The following is a 21,980-nucleotide window of genomic DNA, read 5'->3' as shown; positions in this document are numbered from 1 at the left end:
AATCCTCTTATGCCTCTCGTCTATAAGTATCTGCGGATACCACAGAGTTAAGAGTGAATGCTCGGCGGTGGCTCGTACAATGAATCTTCTTCTCCCTCTTCATAGATTGAATCCGGGCCGCCAATCAATCCCTCCCTTTCTTTGACTGCTTGGGAGTACTCCGAATCTCCATAGACAGAGTACGCCGTGGATCTGGCAGCGGCAACAGGGTTTGATTTAGTACGGCCCAGCTTCATTGCCAAACGTTGTCCTGCTGCCACGCCCTTATGTATATCCTCGACCGGCCCGTCGGCCCCACTCCCATTGCCACCAAGGTTTCCAGATAAGTTAGTAAACGGCTCGCTTTCAAAGCCAGATGGCGGCTTACCAATCCCATGAACTACCGTTTGTGGTTGCGGGTGTTGTGATGGTTTTTGGAGCGGTGGAAGGCTCGCTCTCTCACTTAGAGCGTCGTGCTTGGTAAACTTTCTTGTCTGGTCTCCAAATACCATCTTCTTGACCTCGTAGAAGGCTTTAACCCCAAAGTCGATCTTTTGTAGAAGCTCTGAAAATCCATCTACAGACTCCTTTCCGTTGGAATCACTCTCATCACCCTCCGATCCATGATCGAATATCTTCTTTCCGGTATCCCCCAGGAATGATTCGACACTAGGTTGCCAGTTCCCAGCATACCCAATTGGCAAATCGACTTGTTTGGCGAAGGCTGCATCCCACTCCTTGTTATACACACTAGCGCCCCAAAGGATATCAGTGGTCGAATAGTGGGAATAATCCGCTGGGAAACCTCCAGAGGGTAAATTAGCAGCCATTTCGCGAGTACCCCCCTCGCTTGCTCTGATGTGCTCATACTGCGTGATTTCAAATATATAATGCGAACCGACGAAATAGTATGGGTATCTCGTCTTGGTGATGATATTGGTGACCTTGATACCCGGAAGTTGGATGTATGAGACACGTTTATTTTTCCCATCCTTGGAGTCAACAAGCTCGAGATGAAGAACGAATTCGTTTAAGATAGGCATCTTGTCGAAATCAATAAATGGTTGCCCCAAAGTCAGATCGAACTGATAAGCAACCCCCATATCAAGGTTTAGCACCTTTAGATCCAGTGGCATTCGCTTTTTCGCAACAGAATTTGAACCATTAGTTTCAGTCCTGGGAATGCGAAGCCATCGACGAGCAGCAATTGTGTATTCGCCCGTTGGAGATTTGCGAAAATCGACTTCTAATTTAAGCTCGAAGACCGGATCTGGCCTGCGATTAACAAGCATATACATTGACGTCGAATAGTCCGGTTCCATGAACCCCTCTGCATCCTTTGGATTCGCAGGGCTGAGAACAGCACAACTGGATTCGGAGTTGGCAAATGGGTAACAGAAAGAATCGCAATAGTCTCGCAATCGGTGGCCGGCTGCTGTGCTTCCGATGCTAGTTGAAGCAAGGCACTCCGTTAGCATACTATTTCCGCACGTTATCATTAGATTGGCTTACTGTCTGATCATTTCACCCTTCGCTAACTTCGCCTTCATCATTTCCATGAACTCCTCTACAGCATGCAGTGTATATCTGGGACGTTTGTACCCGAAAAGAATCAGACTTCCAAAATAGATGCGAAGCTTCGCATACATCCGTAAGTAATTCAAATCCTTGAGACAGTTGTCCAAGGCGGCTCTGATATAGGAATCATTGGCTAGGGAGAGCGTCTGCCTTTTGGCCTCCCAATTCGGTTCATGATCCAAAGTTCCATCGTCTGCGAGGCGTGCCTCGACTCCGACGGAATCGTACGAGGGCTTGTACGCATCGATAATGCGACCAAGGCCGTGTTCCGGGTCCATGGAAACCTGAGGGCAATAAACTCTAGGGGGTTGGATCAAGGTATACTGGATTTGGGGGCGGTTTCGAGCAGCAATTTCACAAAAGACGACATAGATGCGGTCTAAAGCGTTGTCGATTGATGCTTGGCTATACCCAAGAACGCGGAAACAGTGCCTCTTATATGAGTAGACAATGTAAACCCCATTGTCGTGTCGGACAGGATCCAACGATTCGTAGTTCATCCCCAAGACATCCCCAGGGTTGACTTCTGTCTGTGGCCAAGCGAATGCGCCGATGAAAGGGAAATTCTCGTCAGCCTTGGAAGGGAGTTTATATCGATTCTTTTTTTCTTGCTCCCTCTCTTGCTTTGTAGCTGCATCGCGGTGACGTTGACCTGGAAGAGCTTTGACTTTAGCCCACCCCAGGGACTTTTTCGTGGCTGATTGGACATCTTTATCGGCGTGCTGGTTCAGATACATTAGATAAACTTTCGCCTTCTCAACGGCACTAGGTGCCCCCCAAATTCTAACTCTCTATTTGTAAGGAGGCATTGTTAGAGGCCAGTCCGTCATCTGGACGATTGGGGAATGCACTTACGTTGGAGAAAGCCCCCGTCTCATGGTTGAAGTCTTGGGGGTCATCTTGAGGGAACTTGATATGGGTGCCCGTGACATCGGCAATAGCGAGAATATGATGGCGTTCAGCGCCAATGACTCTTGCTTCCATGTCTAGAGGGGCGAGCCTGTCTCTCTTGCCTTGCTGTGGCTTTTCTCTCGCTCTGACCGGGAAAAGATAGTAGTCTGCGAGTGATAAAGAAGAATGTTTGTTAGAATCCCTTGAAATATATTCCCAGTAAGCAGCGAAACTTGCCAGTAGGCCCATTAGGGTTTTCTCGAGCACAACTGTCACCATAATTCATCTTTCGCGTATCGTGGGTTGGACCTTCAAACCTGCGGGATTGTCCCTGCGCAGACTGTTGGTCCGTGTTTTCTTCAAATGGAGCCTGAGGCTGGGCTCGATTCGGTTGAGCCTGTGAGGTCCCAGCCTGTGCAGGCCTGGCCCGGGCTCCCCGAACCTGGGGTTGTGCCTTACGATTCTTACCCTTCTTACGGGTAGGAATCTCTGGAGCAACTCTCCCTGGAGCGGGAAAGCGGGCTGCCTCGCCTTGTACATTCTGTCGATCCTTTCTTATATCCCCAAAAGTCAGGATTCGGCTACTGGATGCCTGGGCCTGTTCTCGGTCAGATGAAGGCTCTGATGTCGGTGGAGTGGCGATAGGTGTCTCCTCGTAAAACTGACGAGTGATATCTGTGGTACGAATACCCTCTCGAACAGCTTTATGGACCGCCGAATTCTGTTGATAGAGATCTTGAATCCATCTTGTGTAACAAGGTTAGAAATTGCCAGGGTAAAAACTTGGTACTTCAAGTTGACTTACTTGTCTACCTCTTCAGCCTTTTGTTCACCCTGTGCTTGGAGGTCAGCCTCAGAAGGAGCATCGTCGTTCTGGTTCCAAATCCTGGCGTTCGCAAACTCTGCAGATTCACAGGGACTGTCAACAAACAAGCTAGGAAAAAGATTATTGATGCATTCGAAGAGATTATACCAGGATCTTGAGGAAGAGAGCTAGCGTCCGTCATGGAAGTTCCGGCTTCCGAGCCTGGCGAAGGTACCATGTCGTCCTGGTTCCAAATCCTGGCGTTCGCAAACTCTACAGATTCACAGGGACTGTCAGAAAACAAGCTATGGAAAAGATTATTGATGCGTTCGAAGAGATTATACCAGGATCTTGAGGAAGAGAGCTAGCGTCCGTCATGGAAGTTCTGGCTTCCGAGCCTGGCGGAGGTACCATAGTCTTGTACCAATGACGCTGCATCGCGATGGAGTACTTGTTGACGGCTCTCTTTCAATTGGTTTGTTGGTGGTGATTAAGATAAAGATGTTGATACGGACGGTGGCACAAATTGACAGTAGCTCTCGAACTTATATGAATGTTTGCATTGAACGCGACAAGGAGAGAAAGCAATTGTGGTGAAGGACAAGAGAATCGGAGATGGAACTGAAGATAACAAATCCAAGATGGACTTGGGATGGTTGTGAAATGTTTGTGCGGCGGGTCTGATGAGGAGGATGATACGGGCAATGCAATGCTGATTCGAAGCTGGGGAAGGTGGTGGATTGGGTTGGTTGTGTGCTTGTTGCTGTTGGATTGCTAGAATTGTTGCATTTTAGTACAACCAACACGGAAATTTCAGGCACTATTTGTATACGCGACACAAGACCGCCACTATCCACCCGACTGCAGCTGCCAGCCTTTATATATCCCGATTTGATTTACAGCACAGCTGTTTGGTAGCCTGGTATTGGTGGAGTAGAGGCTAGTTTAATAACAGGAACCATTTCTCCTCTGTATTTATATATATACCTCTGCGATTAATTAATTATCTAAATAGTTTCTAGCCATCTGTGAAAAAGGTCTTTGGAAGGAACAGCGGTTTCGTAGCAAGGTCCTTTAGTTAACAATCGCGTTTGCGGGATCCTTCCGTCACCGTTCGTGATTTCCATTGCTTCATATCGAAGATCTAGAGAGAGGGGATTACCTGCCGACCTTCAAGGCCCTGGTTATTTCGGAGTTTTATCGGCTAGCACTTCGTCTTCAGAGGCCTGGATCCAAGATTACTCTTAAACGTTTGTTCGAGGATGATACCAATACTGCTTAAGCACCTTATTTGATATATACGTGAATGTATGGTCTATGATTTATCAAAGTTAGCTGAATCTGAGAACGCAAATATATACAATTCAACCAATGCAAATGCTGTCATGCTTCTTTGTAAACGCCACCCGATGCATGCACATCACTCTAAGTCTAACCGTTAAACCCCATACCCCCAACATCAGGGTCATCCTTCAGCGCAGCCTTCACCTCCTCCTCTCCGATATTCAACCTCACCCTCCCAGCCCTCTCCCCCCTTCTTCCCATCTCCAACCCCAAAATACCCCCCTCCGCCAAACCCATAGCAGCAGACACTAACCCTTTTACTCTCGGAAGGTCCTCATCACCGGGTCGATACATCTGCGCCCTTCCACCTTTCCTCGGTGTCAGAAATATATTCTCTTCCTTCTTATCTCCCACATTGACACCATCTCTAGCCAGCAAGGCCTCGGTAACATTCGCACTAGCCGTCATTCTGACCAGCGTTTCGGCATCTTCAATCACATCCGCCATGATATTCTCGTTAACTCCGGACCGTCTCATCCGACCAAGAATCGCAGCTAGCAATACCTTAGCACTGAGAGGTAGGCTCTTCAAGTACATCTGTAGCGGGGAGTGTGTCGCCTCGTTGATAGCCTTAATTACCATCTGGATGGTAACTTTCGCCGGTCCGGGGACTATGGCTCCGGCAACCTTTCCTCTGCCGGACTTCGACGGCGTGGGCGGCACTACGTCAGTATTTGTCTGTTCGACAAGCTCCACCGCCCTTCGACAGATGTCCAAAGCTCTTCTGGCGTCACCGCTAACAGCCGCTACCTTACGGGCAGCAAACTGAATGGCATCGGGTTGGACAATGTTTCCAGGGACACCTTCCAGGCGGGACTCGATAATTTTCTTTAGCTGTTCATGTGTATATCCGGGGAATGTGATTCGAGTAAGACCTAAACACGTATGAGCGTTGCCCAGAGACAAGGGGAAATGTTTAAGCCACCGAGGACTCACCAAGTCTGCTCGAAATCTTGTTACTTAAAGTCCTCTCCGGCAGATCCATAGTATTCGCCACAGCAAGCACAATTAACCTACTATGCGTCATGCTGGGCCAGTTGAAGAAATTGTACATCACACTCTGATTCTTCGTCACCAATTGATCCAACTCATCCATCAAGACGACGATAGGAACTCTCCTAGGACTTGGTGTGCTAAACTCTCTCTCAAGCAAATTCAAGGCGTGGTTCGGTGCAACTCTTGCCGGGTCTTCCGAATCACCCTGAATGGCTTCCCAAAGTAAGGAGTAACTTTGGTGTGGGTCCGTGATCTTCATCCCGTTGATTTCGAGAAAGATAAAATCTTCGAGTTCTTCTTCTTCTACTTGGACCTGTAGTTGGGCGATAACCTCACGGACCGTCGCAGTCTTTCCCGTTCCGGGAGTACCGGAGATATAGATACAACTGCCGGAACCAGTAGTGATGGCATCATGTAAATGGGTGTAAACCGTCCCGAACTCGGTCTCACGGCACGGTAGCGAATCCGGAACTGAGGAAACATGGAGGCGGTTTCGCGCGATCTGATACGGACTCGAAAGATGTGCAGCAGGCGATAAGGTCCTCAGAGACAACGGGGTGAAAGTCAATGCTTTCTTCGCTGTAATTTTTCTGTGCGATGGAGTCAAGAGCTTTTTAGAAATTGCAGGCTTTGCTCGCGGTGTCGTTACAGATCTTCTGCGCTTCTTGTTCTTTCGAGGAGTCCTCGGTGCTTTTGGCTCATCTTCACCAGATGCTCCTTCGTCGAAATCTCCATCTTCCTCCTCTTCAGAACTGTCAACATGCATTTCAAAGTCTGCATCCTTTGACTTTCTCGAAGACCTTGCAGATGTGTTTTCCTTGACCCAGTCCTTCAGCTTTTCCAAATCCGTGGTTTCACCGTAGTATAGATCATCCCAATTGAATTCTTCGGAATAGCGGGCAGGACGGACGTCACATGCTCTCTTGCAGACGAAAACCTTGCCCTTCTTCGGTGACTTTGCCGGAACACCATTTGGAAACTCCGCGTTGAATGCCTTCTCAGATAGAACTTCAGCTTTACCATTGATCGATTCCACTGGATTCCAGTCGAATGTCGGGGTAATATAGAGCTCATTTGGAAGGTAGTCTGTTCTTTTCTTGGTACGGTTTCGAATCTCAGAGTGATTGCTGAACCACATTATACGAGCCTGCATTTCGTCGTCTATGGTATCAAAGTCAACCGCAAGACCGACCCAAGCAGCCTTCTGTCCTTCCGCTTTCAAAAGAATAGCGTCTCCAATCCGGCATTCGAAGGTACCAATCCTTGCACCGATTGGTTTTGCATTTGTAGACTCGGATTGATTGACAGGCGAACCATCCCTTCGACGCTTTTTGGCATTTGGACTGCCAGCTGGTGCTTTATTAGATGATACAGGGCTGAGAGGGCCATTATCAGGGTAGATCCATGTCCAAGGGATATCTTCGTCGCCGAGTTCGTCGTCGGAGTCTTCCCTTTCGATCTGGCCTTTCGAGGTTTTCTGAGTTTGACCGCGAAGGAGTTGGTTCAAACGGGAGCGCTGGGAGGCAGCTCGCGGTTGTCGTGTTCTGCCGGGCATTGTCTATTTGATTTTATTTACAGACTCAAGGTAATAGGAAATAGATTATCGAAGGATAGGGAGAGAGGTTGAGGAACGGAGCGCTATGACATGTGGCTAGGAAGTCGAGTTGGATGTCGTGTCGCACAAGCAGAGCTGAAGAGAAGTAAATAGCCTTCCCAATCGGGGCACATAATTGAAATCAGGGGTCCACAACAGCAACGCGTTGCGAATGTGTTACCGCACGATCTGATTGGCTGACGATCACGGCAACCAACCTCATGGCAACACACAACACACCCCAACCATCTACAGGTATCCGACGCTACGGAGGACAGAGTATAGGGTCATGACAGAATAATGGGATCAATAATGCGTCGGCTAAACATTGAAGCGAGTCTTGGACGGCCATCCATTTGCCCGACAGACCAGGATCCGGCAATCATTCCTGAAACGGGCCGATTGACGTTGTCATACCGCCGTCTCAACACATCTGGCCGTGTTCAGTTCCGTTTTGGGGAAGTACCTCGGCTCTCTGGCGCTGGACCAAATTTAATTTGTTTCGCAAAACACCACAAACCACACACTCTATCACAGGATAACTCTCTCGGACTCCCCACCAGTCCCTTCCGAAAGGTTAGACAGCTGGCTGCTCCACATCCGGCCGGGCCGTATGCTCCTGTCCCAACAATATTGCACTTACGAATCCCCCCCCCTCCCTATCTGGTCGTCACAGATGCATCATGCGGTTTGTTATGTTACGCGGCGCAAATTAATGCTAACTTGTTCGCAAATGCTGTCGGCGTTCGGTGTTTAAGCCCGGCCGTACAGCCGTTCCTCTGCTGCTTTAGCTTTAGAACCGGTCGCTTTCAGCATACCAAACAGGCGCTTAAGCCGGATCCTTATCACCCTCTCTTTACTTTGTTGAGAGAGCTCTGACAGCTTCGGATTGCTCTATTTAAGGGGCACCTGTCCTTCAACATGGCTGGGTTACTTTCTAGATCATTGCTTCGCGCAGGAACTTCAATTGCTCCTAAACAAGCTTCTACCCTCCTTCGAGGCTCTATTCGGGCTCAGAATCTTCCTCGGAGGATCTATGCTCAGGCGTCACTGAAATCATATTCACGGAACTTCAGTATGTGTTCTATGTGCTGCCCCAGTTTAAGCGTATATATATACTGACCCCTGTTCCTCAGCTACCCCCCCCTGGAAGCAGCAATATCGCACCCATACTTACGACAGCGGCGACGGCAATCGTAAGTTACTTAAGCTTCCTATTTAGTATCACACTTTCATTTCTACTTGTGCTAATGATTTATGATTACTATTTAGCTCCGGTTAAGATCCAGATCCACGAGCCTCCCTCTTTCTTCAAACGTGCTCTCCATTTTACTGGCCGTGTCCTTGGTGGAATCTTCATCGTAACATTCGGCTCCGTTATCGCCCTCGTTATATACGAACCCGATATGATTGTTACTACTGAAGCTGTCCGTATGGCCATGCACCCAGAAGAAGGTATCTCGGATGATAGGACCCTCGAGATCGAGGCCTACATCCAGAACCACCCCATCGTCCAGAAGTTCCGCGATGATCCATCTCTCATTGAGACTAGACCTCATCTCGATATCCCTACTCTTCTTCGCCCAAATGTCCTTACGGCTGGTGTCTTAACCGGTCCAGATAGGATTGCCGTCCCTCCATTGGTCTTCACAGACGGCGAGGGCAAGAAGCTCTTCGCTATCCTGCACGTTGGTGAGCAGCTGTGCGGTCTCCCCGGTGTCATCCACGGTGGACTATTGGCCACATTGATGGATGAGACCCTGGCTCGCTGTTGCTTTCCCGCGCTTCCGAACAAAATCGCCATGACCGCCAACCTAGATATCAATTATCGTGCTCCCTGCAAGGCTAACCAGTTTGTCGTCATCAAAGCTGAGACCACCAAAGTTGAAGGACGAAAGGCTTGGGTCTCCGGTAGACTTGAGTCGCTCCCGCTTCCCGGTGCTGAGGGAGACGGAAAACTTTTGCTCGAAGCGTCGGCTTTGATGATTGAGCCTAAGAATATTGGAACACTTATGAGGGAAGTCCCCAACAAGGATTCGATGGCGGCTTCCCCACGTGCAGCGATTGAAGGCGCTTAATTATCTTTACCGCATTGGTTGCGTTATCATCTTTTTTTTTTTACCTATATTGGTGTACACCGAATATTGCATCTTCCATATTATCGCATGTCGGGCGTTCACTCGTGTTTCCCTAGATGTAACCCCTTTTATTCGTCTGTTCTGTTCATTGGTCGGTTTGTATTTGTTCTTCTTTCTTTTTTCTTTCTACCTTTTGAGGGACTTGATTAGTAACTTTGGATTGTGTTTCGCGACTCCAGGTTATGGTTAGCTTATAGCATATGGAAAGGAACCCGTTATCGAGAGAAGTAGAGAGCTCTGGTGTCGCAATTGCTTGGGCGCGGATTTATTATGACTCTTTGCGGGGTAGATTTCTGAATCCTTTCTTTGGAGAGGCCTTCATTTTAATATATTTTATCATTCAACTGTTACTCCCATGAATATAACCTGAGGTGATAGTGGCGTGAGGTCTAATCATGAGTCTACCAAATACCTGGCTCGGGATGACGGGATTCCAATGCACACTTTGTCGGAGAACCAGCATTTCAATTGATATCTCGATCTCCATACTACATAGCTTCACCCGCACCCAAGAACCGTCCTTTCACTGCTGCAGAACAGGAAGGACCCTGTCAATCCATCCCCTATCAAGTCTGGTTCCAAATCTCCCACCTAACGACTTACGTATGTAACAGTGCATGTGCATACATCAACACGGTCGGCCAAATTTCCAGGTGTTGGAATTTCAATTTTCTGCTTACTCAACATCGAACCCTGCAAGGATACGAATCTACCACTCTGCAGAAGTTTCTTTGTCATGCAAATGCTGAGTTAGCACATCTAATCACAATGATTAAAGCTAAACCGTAGCCGGCCGGCACGGGCACACGGAATCCCCCTTTGACAGTGTCTATCAGTCAATTGATTGTTTCGACGAACGCCATGTGCCTTCGTGGACCAACGACTTCGAAGTCCTTCGAAGATCACTTCTGAAAGTGATGAAACGGCCGTTGAAGGTGCAGATGAGCAAATGTGTTAAATGAATTATACAAAAAAACGTGCCTAGGAATTCATCCACAGCGGGTCCCAGCCGGTTTTGTTTTATAACTCAGCAGTCAGTTAGTGAACATCTATCTGCATTTTTTCAACTTGTGGAGCCGTGAGAGTGGATAATTTTGGTAAAAGCTGCCGGATGAAGCTCTATATCTTTGATCGTGATTGCATTTCCCCATACCGATATGAGTTCCTCCCGCCGTTTAATTGCTTGATTGCTCGCAAATCAACGTTGCATGTTGCCTATTCCCGTTTTACCCGATTGCGGGTACGTTTCTAGTTGGAGTGGGGAGGATTCAACCGTTGGGGGTACACTTCTACATACTAAGAAGTCTCTCGAGGCTCCACAGAGTCTATCAAGTTTACTTTAATTTTGGCATCCGGGAGTCTTTGTTCCGTTCGAATCTTGTGTGACCGCACTATTCTGCAACGCAACGCACGTTTAGCTTATTAACACTCACAAAGCAGATTCTTACATCCTCGTAATCTGATTCTAAATCCATTGCATTGCCTGGGGCTCGTATTATACCCTCTACATCCCGAGATAACCATTGTCTTTACGGAGCCGCTTAGGCATCTCTATCGAATTTCATTCCAACCCGGATTAAATCTTCCTCCCCTCGTTCGTGAAAAAGCCGTTCGTAAAAGCCTGACGCAGTACTCTAACCTTGTGGTGAACGAATTAACCCTTGCAACGCTGGCCCTGCAGATGCATGTTGAGTAATCGGCTAACGCTTTTACACATACAACCACAGCATAAAATTGCCCATTCAACTGCCCAACTTCGGAGCGCTAGAGCTCATATCGATAGTCGGGGCGCGGATGCACACCAAGCTAGGTGCATAGGGGGTTTAGTCAGTTCACAGCTTGGGGTTTATTATACTTACTAAACACTCAGGTTGAAACTTTAGCCTTCATTCCCAAGTAATTTTTTTCTTGCTATTTGGTATTTACAAGATATTTCGCACCGATTAGTCTAAGGGGAGTAGGAAATAGAGACTTGGGAACAAGGAATACGTCGATTGATACGGACTCGGACATGTGGGGCGGTTTACGATAGTGTCGCAATGGAACCTGCCCTGCCTGCCTGGCAGAATCTACCACGTCTTCCTGGAGCTCTAGGTAGTATCTGGGATAGCAAAATGCTGCCGCAAGGGTCTTTGTGATTGGGAAATTGCGAAAAGAAGATGTTAACTACTACGGTGAACCCACCAACTCAAAGAAGGTATCGAGGGATTAGGAATTGGTATTAGGGCAGGCATTACTGATCAAGCATGCTTGTATTTTTGGCGTCAATCCGTGGGACTTGGTGATATGTCACCGACTCGAGAGCCGGCGCAATTGCCGATAGCGGGATTGATAGTAGGTTCGATCGACTATGGGGAGGAATATATAAGGACCCGGTGAGGACGTTCTGTCGAGGACTTCTTTTTTCTCTATCATCTTCAGATCAATCCTCAGATCGCAAGCCATCCGCTGGTTACCCATAAGTTACATAGCTTTAGAGACCTTGATCCCCTCCTAACAAGCTCCTAGTCTAAATTCCCCAATTCTGACCGGTTGAGCGTCTTACGTACGAAAACTTCCAAAAATGAAGTTCTTCTCCATCCTCTTCCTCGGCTTCGCTGCTATCACCGCGGCCACCAAGACTGAAAAGCCAACTAAGCCACATGATCCTCTCGCCAATGCCGTCAAGGTCCCATGGGAGCGTCTCGAGATCGATAAGGCTGTTCTCCTCATCCTCGATCTCCAAGTTGGTCTCTTCCAGCTCGCCCGTGACTTCGACCACACTCTTTACTACCGCAACATGATGGCTCACGCTGCTCTCGGAAAGATCTTTGACATCCCGGTTGTCATGACCACCTCTGCACAGCAGGGACCTAACGGACCATTGCCAAAGGAGATCTTGGAGATGTACCCTGATGCCCCATTGATTCAGAGGAACGGACAGGTTAGCGCTTGGGATAATGCCGACTTCAGGGCCGCTATCAAGGCTACCAACCGTACTCAGGTTATTGTTGGCGGTATTGTCACGGATGTTTGTATGTTTCTCTATTCTAATCCTCCCATCTTGCTAAGCCTGAGGATCGATCGGCTAAACTAGGTATAATGTATAGGCACGACATTCCTTTCTCTCGCCCTCCGTCAAGAAGGATACAGCGTCTGGGCCAACGTTGAGGCTTCCGGAACCACCACCCCATTGATCCGTGACATCAGCAACGACCAAATGCGCAATGCCGGTGTTAACATCGTCTCGCTCTTTTACATTGTCTGCGACTTGATGAAGAACTGGAACTTTACTCCTGGTGCTGCTACTGTACGTTCTATCTACTCCCATCTCTCTCTTTTTCGGCGACATTTTTGTCGAAATGGGGTGATACAATAGTTGAGATTCGGGCTAACGGGAAAAAAAAAATAGATCTTGCCATGGTTGGATCAGTACTATCCTGTCTACGGCCAACTCGCTCGTGGCCATGCTGCGGCTGTTGAGAATGGAACCATCATTCCTGGAGAGATTGAGTTGATCACTGGAACTGATGGTAAAATCAAGCTTGAGTAAGGATTTTGATTTTGATGGGAAGGAAGGATAGCCATATAAAATCAGCTATAATTTTATAATATGTAATATTTTTGAGGAAGACCTGCATAGGAGGGGGGTTGTGAGAGAGTTGGAGAATTGAATATAATTGATACAAAAAACCACTAAAATCTTCCCTTTATTCTATTTTCATTGTCGAGATGTTGGGGCCTTAATGGGGCAAATCGCCCTGAATTTGCAGGTTCTTGGCCCGATGGGTACCGTGGGTTTGGAGGCAGAGCCTCAAATAAGCGTCGAGATTTAATCGGAGAACTGCGGTGCAGATGTTACATTTGCGGACCACGCAGGCTGCATGTTCGGCAAGGTTAACGGGATGCATAATGACGACTATATAACCAACGGTTTAATGGAGAAAAGGAACAATCCAAACCGGCTATTCTTGCCTAGCAGAACACCTTGTTTCGTTGGATGTTTTACAAACGGTTGGGCAGGCGTTTGTCCCTTTTGTAACTGTGTGAGATTTGGTACTTCGACTTCTTGTCATTCGAATTGTCAATAACTCAATAGACAAGGGAATCGAATTTTACATAATGCGTGTTAAAGATGTCTAGGGCCAAGAATCGGTTCCCAACGAAACCTGTATCAGATCAAAGCTACATTGACAGAACTATGTGCCTTAACCACACTAATTTCATATCTTGCTCATGATCATGGGCAGAATGACATCGAAGCCACAGCGATCTGCATTTGCAAGAATCGACCATGGTGCCCCGGGGTTGGCTGGCTGATATCAAAATTAATTCGTCTGGGGATGTATTGGCTAAGAAGTTAGATTGAAGATGCCTATGAAGCAATGATTAATGCGAGGCGAGATTCTTCGCAGGTGGCACAAGTATGAGATGTTAACTCTATCTCTGCGTCGTCATCTATCAAGGCTCGACGGATTTTTCGTTCTCGACGACGTAGCTTCCACTAGACGTGTCTCACAAAGCCGCTGTTGAACATGTTAAAAGTTGAAACGTGTCTGTCATAAAACCGTGAAGGTCAAAGGATCAAAAAGGGCCGTGCATTAGCGAAAGGAAGCTAAAACTTTAGTGCCTTTTCCATCGGGAAAAAAGAAAACTTTAAGCTTCTTTGAAAGGGCGCTTACTATGTAGACACGAAAGGATTGGTGAGTGGAGTGCTGCCTTTCGCGAAGCCTTGCTGCTATGCCAGCAAGCGCACGAACGGAAGATTCGACCAGGACTTCGAGAATAAATTTCGAAACCGTATTTGCGAGGTAGGTTGGAAGAAAAATATTCAAGAGGCCTACCTTTTCCTTCACAATTTGCATACGCGCCAGGTTTGACAATGAAAGATTACACAGGACCAGAGAATTAAGCAATTTTCATACTTCCTGCCCTGGTTAAGCTTCTGTGACGATAAACTCTTGGAACTAAACTTGGTATAGAGGTGCATACCGACTTTGGAAGTCGCAGTCGACAAATCTTCGTGCCTGGCACCGATGGATGCTCGCTTCTGCAGCAGTCCATGAAAATCCAGGAAAGCAGGTGGGTCCAATGAAAAAAACAAGAAAACAAACGTTTCCATCCCCAAGGGAATGTGTAATGCCAATTCTTTGGGGGAAACGCCTCGATTCTTGCGATGTTGGTTGCGGGAATCGCGCGACGACCAACAAGAGGGATTTGCGTGGGGAAAACAACAGATAATTTCCGAAGCTCGGGGTTTGTTTTGGAGATTTCACAAGTTGAAACCCAATCAGGCTCTCGGGGAATCAGGAGCGAGAATGGCCCTTGGTACGAATTTTGGTAATTTCCTCTTCGATCAAGTGAAGAACAAGTGAAGACGTCGAGAATGGTGATAGTGACAAGACTCAACACTGGATAGGATTCGAGACGAAAGCTTAAGAGTTGAACTGTGGGGCATGGGTACACAAAGGGAAGAAGGAAAGTTGTCTAGCGGCATGCCATCTCTCGAGGTTGACAAGGGCGGAAGGGCATGGACGCGCGACTATGGCCATTAAGGCTGGCCAGGCTCAACGTTCAGATTCTGTAGAAAGTCTGCTAATGGCGATTCGGTAGTCCATAGTTATTTATCAAAGGGATGTTGAATTATACTTTTGCTCCTGTCGTGACAACAATCAGGCAGATGTGCTTATTCGCTGTCCCATGAGAGGCCGGAAAGTATGAATTGCCGAAAATTTGGATAGGAGAAACATCAATCAAGCGAAAACGGGGTCCCAAGAGGTCTCTCCTTTCACGGTGAAGGTCGATGAGTGGAAAGACGTGTCTGCCAAGTCGACATCTTGGTTCTCTCAGCTCCGCAAGGTCAAGGCCAGTTCATTCAGAGGCTAATGGAAACAAGATTTTCTGGGGATGACCCAAGATGCGCGATATGTAGAGTAGTCTGCATGCCTGGTTGAATTAGAGTGCAATATCATAATATCGGTTTTCTGTGATGGGCTAAAGGACTTGGCTTTGGGGCTGTGTAATTGATGGCAGCGAATTGCCGGTACCTGATATTAAAATTCCTAGCCCAATCTGGCGGTGTACTTCCACTGGATGTACTGTACTAAATCAATCCCTTTCTGCGTCTGAAAAGTATTTTGTATTCGCAGCACTCTTCTCTTCTAGTCTCTCCTTCGTTTCCTGACTTTGAAGGCCTTCTTCTTCTCTCTTAAAATACTTCAGTCCTGGGTTCTCGTATTTTTATACTATAATCAATCAACACTTACATGCTTAGGCACGGACGGTACACAGGATAATAATATCTCGACCGTGAGACTGCGTCCACGAGTTTATACGAAGGAATACACACAATTCCCTTTCCGGTTTCGACTTCCCCGTAGATGGCCAGGCCTACGATAATAATCGAAGTCGTTCTCTCCCGGATATCTCCCTAACAGTAGATAGTTTAGTCGGAAGGAACATACAAGTTACACGATATATTCGCGCGGAAAGTACTCACCGTCACGACAACCAATTAATTGGCTACCAGACAAAACCATAACGGACGCCAGGCGTCTTTAAGGCTTCGAACCGGTGGATTTCTGTTGTCAATTCGGGTTTTCACGCCAGCTGATGAATATTTGAGGTCAGTGTGGTGCCTGTGCCATGCGGTGCATCCATTCGATGAGGTGGATGTGCTGTTGATCCCACAGTAATAGCCTTCTCTGCCCTTATTTCACTACTACTACATCATAATTTCATGCACACCGCTGTTGCCAGTGCTTTAACCTACTAGCTCCCGATTTTGCCAATCGATTTTCCTGCTAGTTTGCCCGCCTGCTAGGTTGTTTGCTGTCGCGAGTTATCGGATATTTACCTGCATTCTGTAGAAGCAGCGTCAGGCAATCCAGTTCACACAGCCACAATCTACAGCTCACCTCATCCCACATCATAATCACCCCCTGCACAACCACGTCCATTTCAGATCATCGTCATCACATTAAAAAATAAACCTGGTTTGAGAATGCTAAACAAGTCCTTCGCTACAGTGTGCTTAACGTCCTCAATCCATCGACATCCCTTACATAATTTAATAAACAACAATAATAATCAATAATAAAAAGAAAATGTCGGACCCAAGCCACCCTACGGGCACTCCAAGGCCCGAGGTTCCCAGGATTACAGTTCCTGTGAGTTTGCTATTGCACCAGTCCAACGTCGATATATCACGACTAATGCCGAATCTAGGAACAAGGGAATCCCGTATCCCCACAGAGTAGCACCCTAGGGCCCGGCGACGAGTCAATAAAACCAGCCTCGCGATCTGGAAAACCCTTCCTTGAAGTTCCCGGAGCCGATTCAAGAGGAAATTCGATAGACGAGAAGAACTTCCAATCTCCAACTTCATCAAATGGCGGGACCACGATTGCACACGCCTCCGCGGCCGAAATCTCTGACGAAGAGGCATTACGACCTGACCCTGGTACCGAAGAGGATTTCAGGGTGGAGGATAACAGGTTCGCCTTTACACCAGGTGAACTGAATAAACTGATCAACCCTAAAAGCCTGCCTGCATTAAAAGCGTTGGGTGGTTTGAAAGGTTTGGAATACGGGTTAAGGACAAATGTCACCGCCGGTCTCAGTTTGGACGAAACTCTTTTGGACGGAAATGTCTCGATTGACGAGGCTAGGATGAAGTTGGGAGCGTACAAGGGAAGGACGCAGGAAGAAGGTATTGCTCCAGAGGCACCATCTACTCCAGAGGATGAAGTACCCCCGGTTCAATTATCGGAACAAGCTTTCGCCGACAGAATAAGGGTGTATAAACGAAATACCCTCCCCGAAAAGAAAGCGAAGAGCATTTTCTTGCTCATGTGGATCGCTCTTCAAGACAAGGTCTTGATCTTGCTTTCTGCCGCCGCTGTTATCTCTCTCGCTCTCGGTATCTATCAAACAATCCAAGCCCAAAAACATGCTCGCCAAAACCCAGACAATCCCGAATCGAAAGAAGCCCATGTTGAGTGGGTGGAAGGTGTTGCAATTATCGTCGCTGTCGTAATAGTCGTGGTTGTCGGCGCAGGAAACGATTGGCAAAAGGAAAGGCAATTCGTCAAACTCAACAAAAAGAAAGAGGACCGTACTGTCAAGGCTATGCGATCTGGTAAAGCTGTTCAGATATCCGTATACGACATCCTTGTCGGGGATATTCTTTACCTCGAACCTGGTGACATGATTCCAGCCGACGGTGTGTTTGTTTCTGGGCATAACGTCAAATGCGATGAAAGTTCCGCCACAGGAGAAATTGACCAAATCAAGAAGACCCCTGCCGATGACTGCATGGTTCAGATGATGGCTGGTGCAAATACCAAGAAACTCGATCCGTTCATTCTTTCTGGTGGAAAGGTCTTGGAAGGTGTTGGTACATATCTCGTCACAAGCGTTGGTGTAAACTCCAGTCACGGAAAGATCATGATGGCTCTCCGAGAGGATGTCGAGGCTACACCACTCCAAGTCAAATTGAACGGCCTCGCTGAAGGAATTGCCAAGATCGGTGGTGCCGCTGCTCTTCTTCTCTTTGTCGTCCTCCTCATCAGGTTTTTGGCCAATCTTAAGAATTTTGATGGGAGCGCAGACGAGAAAGCACAGCGGTTCATTCAAATTCTTATCACCGCGATCACAATTGTTGTCGTCGCGGTGCCAGAAGGTCTACCGTTAGCTGTCACCCTTGCATTGGCTTTCGCTACCACTCGCATGTTGAGGGATAACAATTTGGTCCGTGTCCTACGGTCCTGCGAAACCATGGGTAACGCTACAACAGTGTGTTCCGACAAAACTGGTACTCTCACACAGAACAAAATGACTATCGTAGCCGGTGTCTTGGGCAAGCATTTGAACTTTGGAGCCCAGAGTGAGGGAGTTGGCAAAAAGCACAACGAGATGCCAATGAACGAGATCAACAGCAAGATCTCTGATGAGGTCAAGGCACTACTCCTTCAGTCTATCACTATCAATTCTACGGCATTCGAAGGTGAGGAGGAAGGTAAACCAGCGTTTATTGGCTCCAAAACGGAAACCGCACTCCTTAGCTTTGCACGCGACCACCTTGGCATGGGACCCCTCGCTCATGAAAGAAGTAATGCTAGCGTGGTTCAACTGATTCCTTTTGACTCCGCTCGCAAGTGCATGGCTGCAGTCGTCAAGCTTCCATCGGGAAAATATCGTCTCTATGTCAAGGGTGCCTCCGAAATCCTCCTCAAGCAAACCTCGAAGATCCTCGCCGACCCATCGGCAACACTCTCCGAAGTCCAGCTCAGCGGATCTGAAGTCGAAGCTATTGAAAATTCTATTGTTAGTTTTGCTAAGCGTTCCCTCCGTACCATTGGCCTTGTCTACCGCGATTTCACCGAATGGCCTCCTCGTGGCGCTCGTGTAGAAGAAGACGACTCCAGACAAGCTGTCTTTTCGGATATCTTCAAAGAGATGACCTTCTTGTGTCTTGTTGGTATCCAAGACCCCCTCAGGCCCGGTGTTCCCGAGGCTGTCAGGCAGTGTCAAAAGGCAGGTGTCTTCGTTCGCATGGTTACAGGCGACAACGTTATTACAGCAAAGGCAATCGCTACTGAGTGCGGCATCTACACCGACGGCGGTCTTGTTATGGAGGGACCGGATTTCAGGCGTCTTACCAAGAACCAAATGCGAGAACTCATCCCACGGCTCCAAGTCCTTGCCCGCTCCAGCCCCGAAGACAAACAAATCCTCGTCAGGAATCTTAAAGAAATGGGCGAAACAGTTGCCGTTACTGGTGATGGTACCAACGACGGACCTGCATTGAAGATGGCTGATATTGGTTTCTCCATGGGTATCGCGTAAGTAGTTGATTGATCCGATAACCCAATAGTGCTCACTTGACTAACAACAAAACGTAGTGGTACTGAAGTCGCAAAGGAAGCTTCGGCTATTATATTGATGGACGATAACTTCTCTTCCATTGTCAAGGCTCTCATGTGGGGTCGTGCGGTCAACGATGCCGTCAAGAAGTTTTTGCAGGTAACGAAATCCCAGTTTCACCTTTATTATGAATCTTATTAATGATGATACGCAGTTCCAATTGACCGTCAACATTACCGCCGTCTTGCTCGCCTTTGTCACCGCCGTTGCATCTGAAGAAGAGCAACCTGTTCTCCGAGCCGTCCAACTTCTTTGGGTTAACTTGATCATGGACACCTTCGCAGCATTGGCTCTTGCGACTGATCCACCACCAGCAGATATTCTCAACCGTCCCCCACAGAGGAAGTCCGCCCCTCTCATTACTGTCAATATGTGGAAAATGATTATCGGACAAGCCATCTACCAACTTGTTGTTACTTTCGTACTTCACTTTGCCGGTGGAAGCATTTTGGGTTATGACTTGAGCGAGGAGCACAAGCGGGACGAGCTATCTTCGCTCGTCTTCAACACTTTCGTTTGGATGCAGATTTTCAATCAGTACAACAATCGTCGTCTCGACAATAAGTTCAACATCTTTGAAGGCCTTCACCGAAATTGGTTCTTCATTCTCATCAACGTCATTATGGTCGGTGGTCAAGTCATGATTATCTTTATCGGTGGTGCCGCCCTCCGTGTTGTTCGCTTGGATGGACCACAATGGGCTATTTCCCTGATCCTTGGTGCCATCTCTCTTCTGATTGGTGTTGTTATCCGCTTGATTCCCGATCCGGTATTCAAGAAGATCCTACCAAAGGCTATGTACAGTGATAGAAAGACACCAGACCTCTTCGTCTCCGACGATGAGCATCGATTTGAATGGAACCAGGGTATCGAGGATATCCGCCACGAACTGCAGTTCATCAAGATGATCCGTGGTGGTCGTCTCAACTCTTTGAAGTTCAAGACCAAGGAAATCAAACACCGTCTTCTACCACTGTCGAAATCTAGCTCCCACCAGCCACCCGGTTCACCTGACGATAACTCCCAGATCCCACCACCTAGTCCTAGCAGCCACAGGAGGAAGCGATCGAGGAGCAACTCCGCATTTGCGGCTGCGGCAATGGTCCCCAGTATAGTTGCTGGTAGTGTTGGTGGTTGGAGCCCGATTGAGAAGCCGATGGAAGGCGGGGACAGAGGGCTCCCAATCCCGGCTTCAAGGGAGCCATCGCAGTTATCGAGAGAGGCCTCTGATCATTCGGTAACCCAAGTCGAGAAATCGCCTCCAGCAACAGGGACAAGGACACCGCCGGATACCTCTAGAGGTGCTAGCAACGAGAAGCCCTAATTTCCAATCTCCCCTTTAAAGAATTCTTAATGACGATATTCTGATTCTGAAGCTCTGTTTATTATCTTCGTTTTGGCAGTCTTTTAATGCATGCAATTAGCGAGGGACTAAAAAGAAAGAACGTACACACGCACACAAATAAGAATAAATGGCGTTCGTTTCCTTTCTTTTCATCACGCACACTCACGGATTCACACCCGGTTTTTTTTTTGCAAACAGGAAGCTGTATTTTTAATTTTTTTTTGGTTTTTATTGCACATTCTTCTACCCCTCCCATCCTTCTTTCCCATTTCAATTCTTACTAAAATACTTATAGACTTTGTGGTCCTTTTGACTGTTTGCGTTTTCTTTGCTTTAGTGTCGTCCGGAGGAGTTCGATATACACATTCGTTTGGTTGTTTTTATTTTTTCTGTATCTTTGTAATTTTATATATGGCTGTACTGTTCTTTTCTCGACTTTTGTTTTTTTTTTTAACCACCCCCCTTTTTTTTAAGGACTATCCTTGTGGGTTTCTTTTTTTTCTCGACTCCTCGACGATGGTTTCCTATTCTTTGCATATTTCTTATAACCTATTCTATAGTTTATATTCACTCGTTAGGGAGGGTGGTTTGGGTGTGTGGTCTCCACCTGTAGGGTGGACAGGATGGAAAATAAATGAGAAAAGTATTTAGATGGTGATATGATTTGAACCTTTTTTTTTCTATTGAATTGTAGGCTATAGGATAATAGCTAGAAAACATGAGGTGTGATACCGTATCTTTTGGCTGGAGACATGCAAAGACGATAGTCATGATGAGGTTTGTGGTTTGCGACATTATATTACATCTTGACAGGGTAGGTAGCCTGTTGTGGAAAGCTCGTGTAACCATGCTGTAGACAACACATTGTTGCACGAGACTGCAACAGACGTATAGGCTTAACAGACCGGCTTGTAAGGAAATAAATGCTTAATAAGTAGATGGAAGAAACCACCGTTTCAAAGGAAGGAGGAAGGAAGGAAGGTAAAGGATACGACAGTAATACCGAAAGGGATAAAGAGAGAGACCGTTTGAAGTATTTAATGTTATAATTGTATAGTTGAATAGTTATACCTACCCTGCTCTTCTGCAGCTGCCTTCTCCCTTCCAACCTCTGCCCGCTGAATACATTCTCTTATTTCAGCCGAATACCTCAACCCACTCGCCTCTCTCTGTTCCAAAAACAAACAAACAAGGCCCCATCTACCAGGAAATAGAACAGCTGAGCGAGCTCCCACTCTTTGTTTTATTCTTGCGTTCTTCGGCGTTTAGACTGGCCCTGATCGTTTGGGTCGTAAAGAGAGCGTCTGGCAGAATCAATATAGAACTCTAGATTTGGGCCATGGGGCAGGGGAGGTAATAGCTATAGGCAATCCCCAGTAGATATGCGCATATATGAATACTCAT

The 21,980-nt window shown here is 47.3% G+C and overlaps 5 protein-coding genes across 6 annotated transcripts; 3 read left to right on the top strand and 2 right to left on the bottom strand.

The window, feature by feature from the left end:
- Positions 1-47: 47 nt before the first annotated feature.
- On the bottom strand, positions 48-3,691 carry DFL_007438 (uncharacterized protein; the record flags this gene model as incomplete). 2 transcript variants are annotated; one of them, XM_067637020.1, is made up of 8 exons in its annotated part: positions 48-1,428; positions 1,492-1,566; positions 1,627-2,348; positions 2,413-2,615; positions 2,686-3,194; positions 3,254-3,350; positions 3,422-3,526; positions 3,598-3,691. In XM_067637020.1, 8 exons carry the CDS (start codon positions 3,689-3,691, stop codon positions 48-50), a joined length of 3,186 nt encoding a protein of 1,061 aa, XP_067488578.1. The 2 variants fall into 2 exon arrangements, with proteins under 2 accessions (XP_067488578.1, XP_067488579.1); XM_067637021.1 differs by lacking the exon at positions 3,422-3,526.
- Positions 3,692-4,684: 993 nt separating this feature from the next.
- DFL_007437 (uncharacterized protein) lies at positions 4,685-7,148 on the bottom strand (the record flags this gene model as incomplete). The annotated part of the gene is made up of 2 exons (XM_067637019.1): positions 4,685-5,472; positions 5,534-7,148. 2 exons carry the CDS (start codon positions 7,146-7,148, stop codon positions 4,685-4,687), a joined length of 2,403 nt encoding a protein of 800 aa, XP_067488577.1.
- A 960-nt stretch (positions 7,149-8,108) lies between these two features.
- Positions 8,109-9,265, top strand: DFL_007436 (uncharacterized protein; the record flags this gene model as incomplete). Its single annotated transcript, XM_067637018.1, has 3 exons — positions 8,109-8,262; positions 8,324-8,383; positions 8,460-9,265. 3 exons carry the CDS (start codon positions 8,109-8,111, stop codon positions 9,263-9,265), a joined length of 1,020 nt encoding a protein of 339 aa, XP_067488576.1.
- Positions 9,266-11,888: 2,623 nt separating this feature from the next.
- DFL_007435 (uncharacterized protein) lies at positions 11,889-12,857 on the top strand (the record flags this gene model as incomplete). Its single annotated transcript, XM_067637017.1, has 3 exons — positions 11,889-12,339; positions 12,415-12,614; positions 12,717-12,857. The coding sequence occupies 3 exons, from the start codon at positions 11,889-11,891 to the stop codon at positions 12,855-12,857; spliced, it is 792 nt and encodes a 263-aa protein (XP_067488575.1).
- Positions 12,858-16,410: 3,553 nt separating this feature from the next.
- On the top strand, positions 16,411-20,555 carry DFL_007434 (uncharacterized protein; the record flags this gene model as incomplete). The annotated part of the gene is made up of 4 exons (XM_067637016.1): positions 16,411-16,473; positions 16,532-19,149; positions 19,210-19,330; positions 19,386-20,555. 4 exons carry the CDS (start codon positions 16,411-16,413, stop codon positions 20,553-20,555), a joined length of 3,972 nt encoding a protein of 1,323 aa, XP_067488574.1.
- Positions 20,556-21,980: the final 1,425 nt, after the last annotated feature.

This window comes from Arthrobotrys flagrans (assembly GCF_004000055.1).
Source record: "Arthrobotrys flagrans strain CBS H-5679 chromosome Unknown unitig_8, whole genome shotgun sequence".
NCBI classification, from domain to species: Eukaryota; Fungi; Ascomycota; class Orbiliomycetes; order Orbiliales; family Orbiliaceae; genus Arthrobotrys; species Arthrobotrys flagrans.
This window is presented reverse-complemented; position numbering and strand designations above follow the sequence as displayed.